Below are 15496 nucleotides of genomic sequence, written 5' to 3'. Positions count from 1 at the left end.
CCTCCTGCTGCTCCTGCTACTGCTGCTACTGCTACTGCTACTGCTACTACTACTACTACTACTACTACTACTACAGAAACAACCCTGTCTGTGAACTTTCTGACCGATGGACATTTATATAACCTGCAGTTGTTCAGTTCACTGATGAAGACACACACACACACACACACACACACACGTGGCCATGTTAACTCCAGCTCCAGCCTGAGTGTGTGTATTATTGGATTGTTTTATGAAACCTGAGACAAACTCTGATGAGTATTATCAGAGTGTGTGTGTGTGTGTGTGTATGAACAGAAATATGATGTCAGTCTGAAGTAATGCACTGGTCCGCAGGTCTGCTCTGAACTGAAGATGTAACGACTGGAGAGAGAGAGAGAGAGAGAGAGAGAGAGAGAGAGAGTGTGACTGAGGAATTTTGTGAACTGTGTGTGTGCTGCCAACCAGAGGACAAAGTCGATGGTCAGTCCTTGGACCAGGAACAGAGGGAACGTCAACCTCATGTTTATGGTTCAGTACTTCAGTGAAGGATCCTGGTACTAACTGGGGCCGTAGGTTAGTTCCTAATACTGAACAACCCAAATGATGAGTAGTCCAGTCCAGTCCAGTCCAGTCCAGTCCAGGTCCCAGCAGGTCTGTGTGTCTGTGGGTGTTTGTTCCGGTTTAAGGAACTCATTAGTTCTGTCAGATCCACTTCCTGTGTTCTAATTAGTTCTGTCCACAGAGGACCAGGACTGTCTTTGTTCCTGACTGTGCCGTCACTCTGCCTCTCTGTGGGATGAATGGGTGGACTGGATATGGATGGATGAACGGGTATGAATGTGTCCTCACGGCCAGAACCACAGTCAGACCCGTCTTTGTCCTGGTTTGGACCCTGAACTCTCTCTGTCCTAGTATTATTATTATATGATGACACCAGTTCACCTGGTGTACCATCAGTCACACCGTCTGACAGAGTCTCTTACAGGAACTCCAAATACAACGTTCTCCTATTTTGAAACAGACCACAGTTAGAGAACCGTTCCACTGTGTGTGGCCTGAGCCACGAGTCCCGCCTCCACAGAGCTCCTCTCTCTTAAAGTGACAGTAACCTCACAAACGTCTGCAGCGTTCCCTGATACCAGAGGTCTGCCACTGCGAACGCTGAGCCACTACACCACGTCACCATCAGCGCCAACTCACCAAGAGCCACCAACACATGATGGCAGTAGTGAGTGACTTCCATTCGTTAACGTGTTATAACCTGTTGTACCACAAAAACACACAAAGTACACATTTTTACATCCACATCATTCAACAGTTGGTGTCTCAGTGGTACAGTACAGTACAGTACACTACGGTACAGTACAGTACAGTACACTACAGTACAGTACAGTACACTACAGTACAGTACAGTACAATACAGTACGGTACAGTACAGTACAGTACGGTACAGTACAGTACAGTACAGTGGACTGCGGCCCACGGGCTCTTCAGTTAAAGAAGACAGCAACGATATGTTGTTTTGAATTTTCTTCTATATTACAGTCAGGTTCAGTTGATCCAGTCACTCTAATACAACGTAATCCAGCAGGGAACCGTCAGAATGGCATACACTACCTCACTGAGCGTGTGTAGGTGGTGGGGGGTGTAGTGGGCGGAGCCTACAGTGGCTCATTTAAACCCAGGTAAATGTGTCGCCGTCTCCACAGACATGACGTACTGTACGTATGTGTCAGTCCAGTCGGAGCGAAGGCAGATCAGATGACAGCAGACTGGTCCTGCAGCCCGGGGCGGACAGTCAGGACTGAAGACTGACTGACAGCAGGTCTGGTCCAGACGTGGAGTGGACCAGAGGAGACCAGCATGAAACTGGAGAAGAAGACTCTGAGTGGAGACACATTTGTGCTGCGGCTTTGTTACTGCTGCAAAACCATAACAACACACACACACACACACACACAGACAGTGATCATGTTATAGTGAGGGTGAAATAACTCAATAATAGCTCACAGAGTGAGGCGGTCAGACCCCGGCCTCGGGATTTTTCCCCTAAAACTGCCCAGAAATTCCCCTGTGGTTTGGCCCACACCTCTGATTCCTGCTCTACTTTTCTTTTCCTCCTTCATTCTCTCCCTTCTTCCTCCCTCCCTCTCTCCTTCCTCACACCTCCTGCCTCCTCAAACCTTCTTTTCTCCTTGTCCACTTTCTCCTTCCACCAAAACCTGTTTTGTCTTCAGAAACATAACAAGAACAATGAGCCAAAACTAACGTCGCTCCAGCTGAGAGGTAGATGTGTGTGTGTGACTGTGAGTTCAAATCCCTGACTCTCTCTATGGACTCTGGTCAGGGATGTTATTTCAGTCAAAATCATTCAAAATCCTCTATATTGTGGCCATGGCTGTTGACTTCAGTGTTCAAACCAATCACTCCACAGTCAGACACACACACACACACACACACACAGTCTGGTCTGGAGGAATCTGTCAGCTGCTCGTCACTGTTTGTCAGTTTGACTGACAGAGAGATGTTTCTGTTTGTGGTCTGGCTCCGTCAGTTAGTCAGAAGGTGTGTACAAGTGCACACACACTCACGCAAAGATATTCTCACAATTAGCTGAAATGCCCCACATTGCTGACCTCCAATTTCAAAGTGCATATTAAGGGCAAAGGTCACAGCTGTCGACCGTTTGACCTGCTGCGAAGGTTCAGTACGTTTTCAGATTTTAATCTTTGCTGCAGCGGAGAAGATGAGTTTCTATAATCTGATCATGTGAAGGTTTGAGCCACAGTTTGACGCATGTTTATAACCAAAATCATTGGTTTTCTCTATGGACTTTGGGGTGGTGGGGGGGGGGGGGGGGGGGGGGGGTGAAGAGTTTATAGCCCAGACCGTGCTGAAAGCCCTCCTCACTGATCGGTTTGGTGAAATTCCTGCTCATCAGAATTCACTGCAGCCATCATTCCAAACCATTAAACATGGAGTTTAGTTCTTTTCCTGGCCTCAAGTTTCCAAGCCCTGAGGGCTCTGCGGCCTCCAACATCCCCCTCCCCAAACACACACACACACACACACACACACACACACAGCCTCTTTGCACTTTTCTGCTGATCGAACAGTTCTGCATCAGCGAGGTTCAGTTCTAGGACCAGTCTCCATGGATCCCTGGCACAGATCACATCCTCCGGACCAGAACATCCTCTGGACCAGAGGATGTTCTGGACCAGGACATCCTCTGGTCCAGAACATCCTCTGGTCCAGAACATCCAGCTGCAGTGACATTTTTGCATTTTTTATGTTTTTGTCTGAAAAGGTTTTGTGATCAGATTTTTAAAACAGTTCCTGTGACTTGGTCCAGGTTCCAAACAGTTCAAGTGACGCCAGACTGAGCTACAGCTTTAAGCTCCTCCTCCACGACAGTTGACAAATCACAGGACAATTTGGAGGAAGAAACAGCGCCCCCACGTAAAAGTTATGAAATCCCAAACACCTCACTCCCCAGGACTGAGTCATTGAAAACCATCACTTAAAAAATAATAATGTGGTTGAGTCTGAAGTCTGGAGTCGTTTCAGTTACTGGTTGTTTAATTTGACTTTACAGTCGTGACCAACGTGTTGTATTTTCCCATGATTCCCTTGGTGAAGGGACGTTCACCTTGGTCTGGTCCAAACTGTTGTCTTTACCAGTGATGAAAGACAAACAGAGTGACGCTGTCTCCACCGTGGACTCTCAGTGTTTACTCTAATCAAAGTTCCTCTGTGCCGTTGTTGATCCTCCCTCCGTGCAGCGTGTGTTTGTTTATAACGGGTGTAGAAATACTGCGGTGTCCAGTGAAAGTGTTTCAGAGAACCAGACAGAAATTTACATTTTTTTGGTAAACTTTTGTTAAGAAGCTGAAAAGGACCATGAGGGGGCGCTCGCACCTCATGTAGCTGTGCACATTTGTCACTCAGAAACCACTCTTAAAAAATAAGATAATTTTATGTTAGCATGAAAATACGTAAAAAGACATAAAATTAAAAAAACGTTTATAAAAAATAGCGAAAACAGAAAAAATAACGGGAAAAAAATCAACCGAAGATGATCTAAAAACGAAACAAAGACAAATAAAGATTAGCCAAAAATATGAACACATTCACAACACGACAAATATTAAAAACTCAGGGCATGGCTAGTTTGGATGCTAATGTCAGCTAGCCTATCCACACCGTTGTACGGGACGAAGACTTTTATTGACTTTGGCTTCAATTTTTCAAGTTTCGGATTCGGACGTCGTTCGTTAGAAACTCGTCCAGCCAAGATCCCGCTGTCCGCTAATCCAACTCCGTGTTCCGCCTCTGAGCTGTGGAACTACCATAAACCACTGCTGTCATGTTTACTAACACCAGCCCTGACGCCCATGTGCGCGGCCGGGCCACCACGCCCGGAGTTCAGCTACTGCGAATCTCTGCTCTCGGCTGATCTCACTCACCTTCCAGGGTCACCTCCTTGCCGGCCTTCTTCAGAGCCTGTACCGCCAGGTCGTGGGTCGCCTCCCGCAGGTCGTTACCGTTCACGGACAGAATCGCGTCGCCGACCCGCAGAGCGCGGCTCTGGTCCGCAGCCAGTCCGGGGAAGATCTTGGAGATGAGGATGGGCATTCGGTTCTCCCGGCCGCCCTTAATGCTGATCCCCAGCCCGCCGGACTCCTGCTTCACCACACGCACTTTCCGCACCGCCTCCGAGGAGCCGTCCGCGGGGAAGTCTGCGTGTTTGGACCCGAAGCTGGAACCGGGGCTTCCGTAGCTCAGTTCGGAGTTAGTGCCGTTGTTCTGGTACTTTCCAGGACTGTTGACGCTGAAACTTCCGTCGTACTGTCCCCGGCTGACACCGACTGAGCGACCGGGATTCTCTCGGTTCCCCGGACTTGATCCGGGCTCGTTCCCGTTGGACATACCGTTTCGTAGGCCCGCGGGGGAGCCGCCATCGGTCCAATGCTGGTTGTGGTGGTTCGATGCCACCGCTGCGGCCGCGTCCGCCTCCGCCGTCAGAGTCAGAGTCTCCCGGCTCAGCTCGGCGAACACTCGGGTCCAGCGGTCTCGCAGTAGAAGGTCGAGTTGACCGTTCTTATCCGCTCGGGTCCAGACTGCCATCCCGGACTAGGTTCGTGTCCCCGGATTCACACTGAACTCATCCTTAACTTTTTCCGCTTTTTTCAGGCTGCGACGCGGCTCGGCTGGCCCGCATCGACACACCCACCGAGTCCGGGCCTGGAGGGACAGAGAGGGGTAAAAGGCGGGGGGAGGACGGGAGAGAGTCCTCTGTGTCCGGAGGAAGAATAAAATCAGAGAGAAACAAGGAAACGATTAAAAATAGGAGGAAGAGAAACAGCGGCAGTGACGGGACACTTTTCTTTCTCCGGGTTGTTGTTCACTCTAGACTCTAAGCTGCCACACTGACACTGTCAAGGCACCGGAACAACAACACGACACTTCCGCTGGAGGAACTTCAAAATTAAACGAGAAAAAATCACCACGGAGGAGATGCGTAATTCATTCTTTATGATCTTTTTCAGTAAACGAAAAATATAAGGAGGTTGTTTATATTTAAAATAATTTACGAATTACTACATTATAGGTATATAAATTCTTTTAAACGTATTATATAAATGTGGGAAAAAATGTGCCCAAATGTTTGCTTTTATTGTGAAGGTAAAAATCCCTTGACTTCCTGTTAAAGTTTCAGCGACGTCAGAGTGAGTTCAGCCAATAGACATGAAGCTCCGCAGCTTTTTTTTACACACGAAGGAAGAAGCCGAACATTTTCAGTTCATGTTGATACTTTTGAAGTTATTTATTTTTCAGTCCAACAAATGTACCTAACTCTGGAAACCCTTCAAACCCTCGTCTCCTTCCTCCTCAGATGCTAAGGCTAATCTACTCGTCATGACCTGTGAGGTGCGTGCAGGACGAGGGAAACTCACAGACTTTCGTTGTTGACTAATTTATTGCAGTTTATTTATTATTATTGTAGTTAATATCAATTTTGACTTTCTTTACAAAAAAACTGACCAGATTGTTGAAGCATCTGTGCAGCGTCTGACGGCGGGACGTCAATCTGACCAACTTCAAAGTGGCGCCCAGTGTCCAGCTGCAAGGGTTAAAGGTGCAGGTTCTGTCTACATTCACAGTGTCGTCGTCATCGTCATCGTTGTCATCATCAGTTCCTCGGACAGCTAAAAGCTTGTTCTTATGCAGCGGTGCAACATCGTTTGTTATGATGGGTTTTTGTTTTTGAATGAACAGAAAATAAAAACATTTGTGTGGGAGCTTAAGTTAAACAACTGATGACGTCAATAACGTTTGAAAAAAAGAGAAAAGAAAAGAAGGCAACAACAGCAGGAAGAGAAGACTGTAGTCAGAGCCATGGTCAGTGATTTCATCACAGCCACGGTCAGTGATTCCCACCAGGCTGATTACATTAAAATTACCCAGAATTCCTGTCTTCACATTCAGACACAGTGGACTTTGTTCTAAGGTCCAGTTGGGCCCTGTGGTTCTGATCCAGTCGTTGCACCTGTTCTGACTACTTTCAGCTGACATGCTATGACCAGCACCACAAAATGTCTGTGGTCAAATCTGGACCAGATGTTCTGACCAGCAGCAGCTTCACTGTCACCAGTGACCAGTGAAGAACTGCTGAGTCATTATAATCTGTGTGTGTGTGTGTTCAGTCCACTCATTGTTTGAAGCTGTGCTCCAGCTGTGGTGCAGTGGTTTGTGATGGTGCCCGTTGTGGGCGGAGCTCAGAGTGCAGGGAGGGCGGGGCACCAGCGTCCAGCTGCTCCTCTCGCTGCAGCCGTGGTTCCTGGGCTGTGGCAGCGGTGGTTGTGGGCGTGGCTTCCCTTTTGGGCGTGTTGTTGAGGAAGTCCAGGCTGCGGCGGCTGGAGGAAATGACATCGGCCACAAACTTGGTGCATTCAGCACAGACGTCTCGCAGCGTGCAGCCGTGAGCGTAGAGGTGAGGAAACTCCTCCTCCACGGAGCGGCGGGACAGAGAGCGCAGAGACCTGAGGAGAGGAGGGGGGGGTGCGGAGGAGGGGGGTCTGATCAGAGGCTGCACGCACTGATGATGTCACAGCACCAGGAAGTGTGTGTGTGTGTGAGTGTGAGAGAGATGATTGGATTAGGGGATGATCAGCTGTGATTGGCTGAAGTGAACACACACACACACACACACAGTCTCTGCTCCGGTCAGTGATTAACCTGTTTAACAAGGTTGTGAGGTGAGATTTAAACTCACCGTGTGTGTGTGTGTGTGTTTCTAAACTTAGAGCCTCCTCCATCACAGTCATGTGACTGAGGATGGACATAACTGTGTGGACCAGTGACCAGTGACCAGTGAGCTGTCACTGGTCACTGCAGAGTGGACCCTGTACCTTAACATATATGACTCAGACCCAGACCCAGACCCAGACCCAGACCCAGCTCCTGACTCACTTGTAGACCGGACTCCTGTGTCCGTGGATCTTGGGCGTGCTGTGGAACCCGACCGTGTAGACTGGAATGTGAGCCATTTTTTTGGAGGGAATCTTCATCTGTGACAAACAAACAAGTTGAATTATTTTCACATGCTATTATTAAGAAATGAACATATATATGGTATAGATATACCACCAGTAAGTGTGTGTGTGTGTGTGTGTGTGTTACCTTAGCACTGCAGGATCCACACACAGACCTGAGGGGAGAACAAGAACTCATCAGAACGACAGAATCCTGAAGGACTGTTTGAATTTGGGAACTCCATGACAACTGGTCCTGGTACTTTTTAGGTTGCGTTGTTATAAATAAACGGTGATGGCAGAATAGTAGAATAGAATATAAAGATAGAAAAAAACAAAACTCTTCATAGTTCACACAGTCAGCTGATCAGAAAGGAAGCAGAACTTCAGCACCAACAGAACGGTTCCGTGTGTAGAACTGTTTCCATGTTTGAATGAACCATTGAAATCAGTGCTGGTTCATTAAGTTAGTGACTGGGTGAGGTGTAGACTCCTAATCTGTCCACCAGGGGGCTAAACTGAGGCTGGTCTTCAGCTCTGTTACTGGACTGGACTGAAGGAGGAGGACTGAGAAGATGGTACAGAGTCTTTGAGGCAAATATCAGGCCTGATGCTAGTATACAGAGTACCAGTATAAATTGTACCAGTATACAGAGTACCAGTATACATTGTACCAGTATACAGTATACAGAGTACCAGTACAGAGTACCAGTATAAATTGTACCAGTATACAGAGTACCAGTATAAATTGTACCAGTATACAGAGTACTAGTAGCAGTGAATGTTTGTCTGTTACCTTTTACAGAGGAGACAAGTGGACGGCCAAGAGAAGAGGGGGAACTTTACTCTGCAGCAGCAGCACACCTGAGGGACACACAAGACACAGGGTCAGTGCAGTGAAGACAGCAGCGTCCTGGTCCTTGTCCTGGTCCTTGTCCTGGTCCTAGTCCTCACCTTTCCTTTCTTCAGGTTGTTGTAAAGCTCTTTGCTCTGTAGAAACTTCTCCATCTCTGCTTTGATCAGAACTCGACGCACGTTGATGACCTCATCCACCGTCAGAGTCAGACTCTCCACAGGGTGACTGAACTCCTGTCCACAGAACAGGGGGGAAGGGGGTCCGAGATTAAAGACAGGCTGTGATCACATGACCCACTTTGACTTCATAGATAATTCCATCAATCCCTCTACTGAAGCCCAAAGAGAAATGAGTGATTTTTGTTCATAGAGACACTGGAGCTGCTGGCCCACTGCTGCCTCCTGTGGTCAGTGTGTTTCACTGAGGTGAATCTGTAGTGACTTCAAACAGTGAAGTCAGAAAATAACATATTTGAATTTAGTGATGAATGAAGCAGTGGACCAACAACTGCTCCGTCTATGTGAACTAGAATCACTGATTTTCTCTATGAGGTTTGGTGCAGAGTCCATCAGTCAAATAAGAAAGAAATCCTGATATTTTGGACCATGAGACCAGAACATGCTGATAATTTTGGTACCCGCCATCATCTCTAATGACAATGATGAAGGTGGTGATGATGTCATCACTCTCACTCACCATCCACTGGTGTTCATCTCCAGCTCTGCAGTGAGACATTCCCTCCGAGGACTCCGTGGTTTCATCCACTGAAGTCAGAGACAGACGGGCTGGAGAGGAGGGGGCCCAGCTGTGACCTGGGTACGACGCTGTCACACACAGTCAGGTAAATAACAACATCATGGGAGGGGGGGGGTTATGGAAGTCAAACACTGGACAGTGAACTTCAACTCTGGGTTTCATTTATCATCATCATCATCCTGAATCCATTACCACTGTCTGAGAACAGAGACTCGGCTGATGCACCAACCACTAAAACCATCCGACCACATTCAGACCCATTAACCCCCCCCCCCCCCCCCCCTCCCCCCCCCCCCCCCCGCTACCTCCCTAGTCTGTCAGTTGAACGTTGTCAGCACAATCTTTGTTTGTGATGATAAACCCCTTCTACCAGTGAGGGCCGTGGGCCGCTCTGACCAACACGTCGACAGTGTGTGACCGAGGTCCAACTATCTCTTCCCTGGACCATCTGGACCATCTAATTTAGACGTGGGAAAACGTTTTGACTCGTGGACCACAAGTGGTGTGGGTGGTGTCAGGAGCAGAGAGATGGCGTGTTCATGTGAACGAAGATAAATGACATGTAAATCAGGCATAAAGGCTAAAATGGTTTTAGCATTTTCTACACCATCTATTGGAAAACCTCGGTATTGCAGGGAAAAGGCAGAAGTATAATGATGATATAAATAAATTATTATACTTTGGAAAAGTTTGGTGGGCCGGAATAAAAAGCTGAATGGGCCACATCCGGCCCCCGGCTGTAGTTTGCCCATGCCTGATCTAACTCATCTGGACCAAACGACCCTCCCTGATCATCTGCTCATTCCTCTGCAGCTTTGATTGACGTTTATTATTAATAAATATTTATAAAGTGCACTCTTTATCTCCAACGTCACAGCTTGACAAGAAGCTGTGTTGAGGGTTAAACTGAACAAAGAAGTTGCTGGTCCTCTGCTGCCCCCCTGTGTTGGGATTATGAAATTCAAAAACACAACAAACGTCTTTTTGTCAGTTCATCAAAATATCTTTTTGAGGGAAACGATGATGATCTTTGGTCTAAAAGGAGACTTCTCTGCTCCATACTGACCCCTGTAGTAAGGAGGTGGTCCTGCACTGGACATGGTCCTGGACCTCGGCCTCTCGCTCCTCAGTCTAACTGCTCCGTCCAGCTGCGGTGAGTCTGAGAGTGAAGGAGGCGACTCTCCACGGAACAACGCCAGGTCGTGTTCTGAGAAGGAGCGGTCTCTTTTCATTGGGGTGGGGGCGCTCTCTGCTCTCCTCCGCTCACTGCTGTCTGGAGACTCGTCCTCCTAAGGAGACCAAGGAGAGGAGAAAAGGCAGAGGAGGAGGAAGGTGTCAAAATCAGTTCCTCAGAGAATCAGGTTTGACTCCAGATTCTCATTGATCCAGGTTCTTCCAAGACTAGGTCATGAGTCCTGGACCCAGGTACTACAGCAGCTGATGATCAGGACCAGGAGCAGGACCAGGACCAGGAGCAGGAGCAGGAGCAGGAGCAGGAGCAGGAACAGGAGCAGGAGCAGAGGCAGGAGCAGGAGCAGGTATGTTGCAGATGGTGACCTTACCTCAGATATGTTCATCTCCTCCATCTCTGCGAGGGTGGGCGCCTTGAGTAGAACTCGAGTACGGGATGGTGGGCGGGCTCCAGATTCCGAAGCCGATAGGTCAATACAGGAAGTGGACTTGACGCTGTAGGGACAGGTGCGGACGAGGCAGGGCAGAGAGCCGAAGGCTGACAGGGAGGAGACCACAGGTTGACCAGGTGAACGTCAACACCAGTGACTGCAGGGACAACGGTCAGCTGACCAACTCACCTCTGGAGGAGGGCGTGGCCACGGGGCGGAGCCTCCTCTCCTGTTTGATCTCAGCCAGAACCTGGTCATGGAGACATGGCTCCTGGGGGGGAGGAGGGGGAAGGCTGCGCTCCGTCACCTGAAAAAGAGAAGAAGGTGGAGGTAGAGAAGGAGGAAGAGGAGGAGGAGGAGGTGACAGGAAATATATCTTTAACGCTCACACAGATATATGTTCTACTGTTGTTGTTAATATTCTCTGACTCACTGGTTTGAGGGGGGGTCGTGACCTGATGAAGTCCAGGATCAGTTCATGGGCGTTCCTCTTCACCCTGGTCGGAATGTCTCCATCCACCTGCAGGAGAGGACAGAGGAGGAGGAAGAAGAGGAGGAGCGTGTGAATGATCTGCTCTGACTCTGACTGAACCCCAACTGTGTCGTTGGCCCACGTCTCACCATGACCTTCCTCAGCTGGAAGCGTCGAGCTCTGATGTCCTGCATCAACATCTCGAAGGGCGTGAGACTGAACTCTGTGGGCAGGGGGTCAAACTGCTGCTCCTGGACCTTCTTCAACTTCACTCCCTGCCTCAGCTCCTTCATCAGCTGCACCCACAGACGGGCCTGAGACACAACAACAACAACAACAACAACAACGGTCAGGATAACGGTCTCAGGACCACAGGACGGTCCAACGTGTCCACTCACCCAGTCTGTGTGCTTCAGAGTGTCCAGCTCAGCTGTGGACCTGTCCTCCAGAGTTTCTTCTGAAGAGATCTTCTTCAACATCTGAGGAAACAGACAGAAAGACTAATGATTGATCAGCAGTGACGGTCGCCGACTGTCGTCTTCATCTTCTTCTTCTTCTTCACCTCTTTGGCATCTCTGATCTTCACCAGGAAGGTCTGCAGCTCCAGAGTCTCCAGAAACAAGGCCCTGCAGACCGCCTGGTAATGCTCCGGAGCCAAGCTGGGGCTCGCCAGCCGAGACGCACACAGCACCATCACCTGGCGCAACGTGCACACTGCCCTGACCCCTCCTCCTTCCTCCTGCTCCTCTTCTTCCTCCTCCTCCTCCTCCTGTCCACTGTAGCCTTCATCTGTGGTTCCGTTTCTGATGGACGTGCTCCTGTACGCGCTCTGACCGCTGCTGCCGACCATTCGCTCAATCAGTCGTTCCAGTTGGGGGCTGAGCTCCCGCTCCTCGCTGTCATCCAGCCCCCAGTCCAGAGCGCGGTAGATGGCCACGCCCAGAGACTGGACCAGCTGTCAGGAGAGGAGGAGACGTTCACAACCATCTCTGACACTGTCTAAGAATTCAACAACAGTTGTCGTCGTCTTCTCACCTGGTTCTCTGTGGTCACAGGAGGACGATGTCCATCAGTGTCCCCTGAGGAGACAATGAAAAAAAACAACTGTTTATTCACAACAGTGAAAGGCACCAGAATATTCTGAACAGTTGGATCCTGTTGTCACTGTTGTCACTGTTGTTGTTGTCACTGTTTTTACTGTTGTAGTTACTGTTGTCTAGGACTTTATGGTGACCATAAAAAAGCCAACTCAAATGCGTCCCACACTGGTAAGTGGGCCACGTCATATTGTGTTGCAGGAGGGTGTGTATCCTGAGTGTATGACAGTATAAAAGCTCCCTCTCTCTCTCTCTCTCTCTCTCTCTTGCCCTTACTCCCAGCTCAGATATCAGTAACTACACCCAGGAGACCTGGACCTTATCCATCAGCAGCTCTGACTGCAGAGAGACGTCCAGGAGGACGAGAGGAGGAGACGCCAGCAGGACGGAGAGACAGACAGAAAATGAGAGCAAAAGACCAGAGAAAATCAGATGCAGTAGAAGGGGGGGAGAGGGGTGAGGGGGTGATGTCAGCCTCTTACAGAGTGCTGAGCTCAGAACACTCAAGTACTGACACTGGTATAACGACCTGGACCATCACCAACAACAGACTCTCAGTTCTGTCCCACCAGGTTCTTATCTAGACCTCAGTCTCACAGACCAAAATCAGTGATTTTATTTCAGATAGACACGGCATCCATCACCAAGTCCAAATGTATTATGGTTGGATTAGTCCAGAATTACATCATTAGCACAAACTGGCCACTAGGGGCAGCAGCGGAACAGCAGCACCTAGCGACGTGAAGAGATTTTAAATGTATTGTCAGGCGGACCGGCCATCTGAGATACACAACAGTGTTCTGACAACTTTAAACTACAGTGGATTTTGATTTCTCCTTTTTGTCCAGCAATTCTGACTCACGTTTCACATTTCAGCAGCTGAAACTATAGAAGAAGAAACTCCCACATTATTGTAACAAAACACACACACACACACACACACCTCTGCCCTAAAGGACTGAGGTGAGAACCTGAACCCCTCTGAACCTGTCAGACTGGTTGACACAATACAGGACCCAGACCAGAGCTGGTCTCTGGTGACACTTCCTCTCTCTGTTCCCACAGTCAGACCTGAGTCACACCTTCATTGTCGTCACAGAAACATCACACCCCCAGGACAATCAACAGCTCCATGATCATTCCACAGATTTCCAAACCAGGGTCCTGACCTCAGTCTGGATTGTCACGGGTCCAGACTGGGCCCACGTTGACTCCAGCAGGGTGTCCTGGCCAGGGAGCAGAGACCAGATGTTTGTACTGGTGGACAGAGAGAGGAGATGTGGGACCGTCTCCACTGGGCCACAGACGAGAAGATATACAATATGTTTATTAATAAAGCAGTGCCACAGATGGACGTTGACTTTGACCCCGATGATCCTTACCTCAGTCTGACAACAAACTGATCTGTCACACAAATAAGGTTTGAATGAAGGTATAACTTGGACGTGGCAGCAGTGGCCCAGAGATCCCTGTGTCTCCGGGCAAAAATCTGTGATTTTCTGGATGGACTTTGGTGGGGCGTTGAGGGTTGGGGTGACTGCAGTGTCCTGGCAAAGCAGCAAACTTTTCCTAAAAGAATAATCTGATGTTTTGTCATTGGTCACCTTAAAAGATTAATGTTGTGTCTGTGCAGTCTTCAGGACCTGGTCCTCAGCTTTGGTCAGAAACACTGCACACGCAGCAGCAGATGATGCAGATCCAAACACAGTCCTGGGAGAAGGACGAGGATTTATGTGTGTGTGTGTGTGTGTGTGTGATGAATTATTAACCATTCCTCAGTGCTCCTGGCACCATGTGCAAAACAAAACCCACACAACTGTCCGCGTACAAGGTCGAACCGAGCTGAGAACGGTCGATGGCTGCAGGAGGTCAGAGCTGGAAACTCCACGTCACTGACCTCCCTGTGGTTTCATTAGAAAATAAGGAATTGTTAGTTGATCAACTTGAGTATTCTTCAACAAAAAAAAGAAAAAAAATACACAACTACAAATATTTCTGACACAGGGGGCAGCACTCCTGTGCTTAATCAATCAATTCAAGTGGAAGTGCAAACGTTAAAGGAACATGCAGTGACGTTTACTGGGGAAAATGTGACGCTTTAGTGAATGAGCTTTTGTTTTGGTCCTACCCCGGTGTCGAGGTCCCCACTGGAACAACAGGAGGGAACTGTGTCACCACTCTGCCAAAGCACTTTTGATTTTTTTAAAATAATATATTTCATTTATGTCCCTAATGAAAATGAAAATGTTTTAAACGTTTTATAAAAACTATTCCTTATTATTCGGCGCAGTTATTATACAGTAAGAGTAGCAAAAAAAAACCTAAACAGTGGCTGTTTACACTGGGCCTCAGCGGCCGTTGATCACTCAAACGGCTGCAGTGTTTCTACACAAGGGACAAGTTTCAAAGTCAAGATTTTAGGCCAAAGGTTTTGAATCTCAACTAAAAACCAAAACCGAACAACGCAGTGTTGACGGCTGTTTCAAACAAACCCAAAAAAGCGAAAGTGAAAAGTTAACGCAGTCAGCAGTCTGTGTGAAAATCGTAAAATGCAACTTTTTCGCAGTCGAGTTTTGTTTTTAAGCGCTGATAGGCACCTACCGGGGTTGCGCGGATCCGGCCGCAGCCATACGGTACCGTCCCTGTGCAGGAGGATGGAGGACGGGTCTTTGACTCGTGTGGCTGCTTGTGCCGGCGGGCGGGGCAGCCTGAGCCCGCTGCAGCACTGGTAGCACACGGCCCACGCCTGCTCCTCGTTTATGGGCTGTTCGTAGGACTTCAGCACCTCCTCCAGAGACAGTTCCCGGGGCTCGGAGTGCAGCTCCCGCGGTTCTCCGTGCTCTGCCGCGGCGGTCACACGCGTGTCCGCGGCCCCGCCGCTTCTGCTACTGGATCTGGCCATGGCTGACGATCAGGTGTCGGTACCACGGTGGCGGAGGCCATCGTTTAGTCCGCAGGCGGAGCGGCCATCGGTGCTGCTGTTGTTGGGACTCCTGAAGCACTGCTGCTGCTTCTGCTGCTCAAACCGCGCAGCAGCACAATGAAGTGAACGAATGCCGTTATCAAACAATTTCCGGTAAACGTTTACAAATTAAAGTCCGTTTACGGCAGGAATTGACGCTAACTTCCGGTGTAATGAAAGGCATTTTAACACCTTTGCCTCAGTGGTTTTA

General features: G+C 48.9%; 2 protein-coding genes across 2 annotated transcripts in view; both read right to left on the bottom strand.

Annotated features, from left to right (window-relative positions):
* sntb2 (syntrophin, beta 2) overlaps positions 1 to 5793 on the bottom strand; it is an 8199-nt gene extending 2406 nt beyond the window's left edge. Inside the window, 1 exon segment of the mRNA XM_017033307.2 lies at positions 4452 to 5793. Within this exon segment, the coding sequence (XP_016888796.1) occupies positions 4452 to 5112 (661 nt within the window). The 5' untranslated portion in view covers positions 5113 to 5793.
* Positions 5794 to 5946: 153 nt separating this feature from the next.
* On the bottom strand, positions 5947 to 15375 carry spire2 (spire-type actin nucleation factor 2). The gene is made up of 15 exons (XM_008311384.3): positions 14925 to 15375; positions 12262 to 12305; positions 11789 to 12181; positions 11625 to 11705; positions 11376 to 11540; positions 11188 to 11274; positions 10944 to 11061; positions 10695 to 10861; positions 10199 to 10421; positions 9073 to 9200; positions 8475 to 8609; positions 8317 to 8384; positions 7669 to 7696; positions 7459 to 7556; positions 5947 to 7028 (listed from the first exon to the last, which is right to left on the bottom strand). Exons 1-15 carry the CDS (start codon positions 15223 to 15225, stop codon positions 6698 to 6700), a joined length of 2367 nt encoding a protein of 788 aa, XP_008309606.1. The 5' UTR covers positions 15226 to 15375; the 3' UTR covers positions 5947 to 6697.
* Between the last annotated feature and the right edge of the window lie 121 nt (positions 15376 to 15496).

The sequence above is a fragment of the Cynoglossus semilaevis genome, chromosome 6 (genome assembly GCF_000523025.1).
Source record: "Cynoglossus semilaevis isolate Cse_v1.0 chromosome 6, Cse_v1.0, whole genome shotgun sequence".
Classification (NCBI taxonomy): domain Eukaryota; kingdom Metazoa; phylum Chordata; class Actinopteri; order Pleuronectiformes; family Cynoglossidae; genus Cynoglossus; species Cynoglossus semilaevis.
Note: the sequence above shows the minus strand (reverse complement) of the source record. Positions and strands in the feature narration are given on the sequence as shown.

Excerpts from the sequence above, each read along its gene's own strand:
- spire2 (XM_008311384.3), bottom strand. The coding sequence starts at position 15,225 with ATGGCCAGATCCAGTAGCAGAAGCGGCGGGGCCGCGGACACGCGTGTG. Across the intron at positions 11,706-11,788 it reads AGATCAGAGATGCCAAAGAG|ATGTTGAAGAAGATCTCTTC; the intron begins GTGAAGAAGAAG and ends CTGTTTCCTCAG. Across the intron at positions 8,385-8,474 it reads ACAACCTGAAGAAAGGAAAG|GTGTGCTGCTGCTGCAGAGT; the intron begins GTGAGGACTAGG and ends TGTGTCCCTCAG.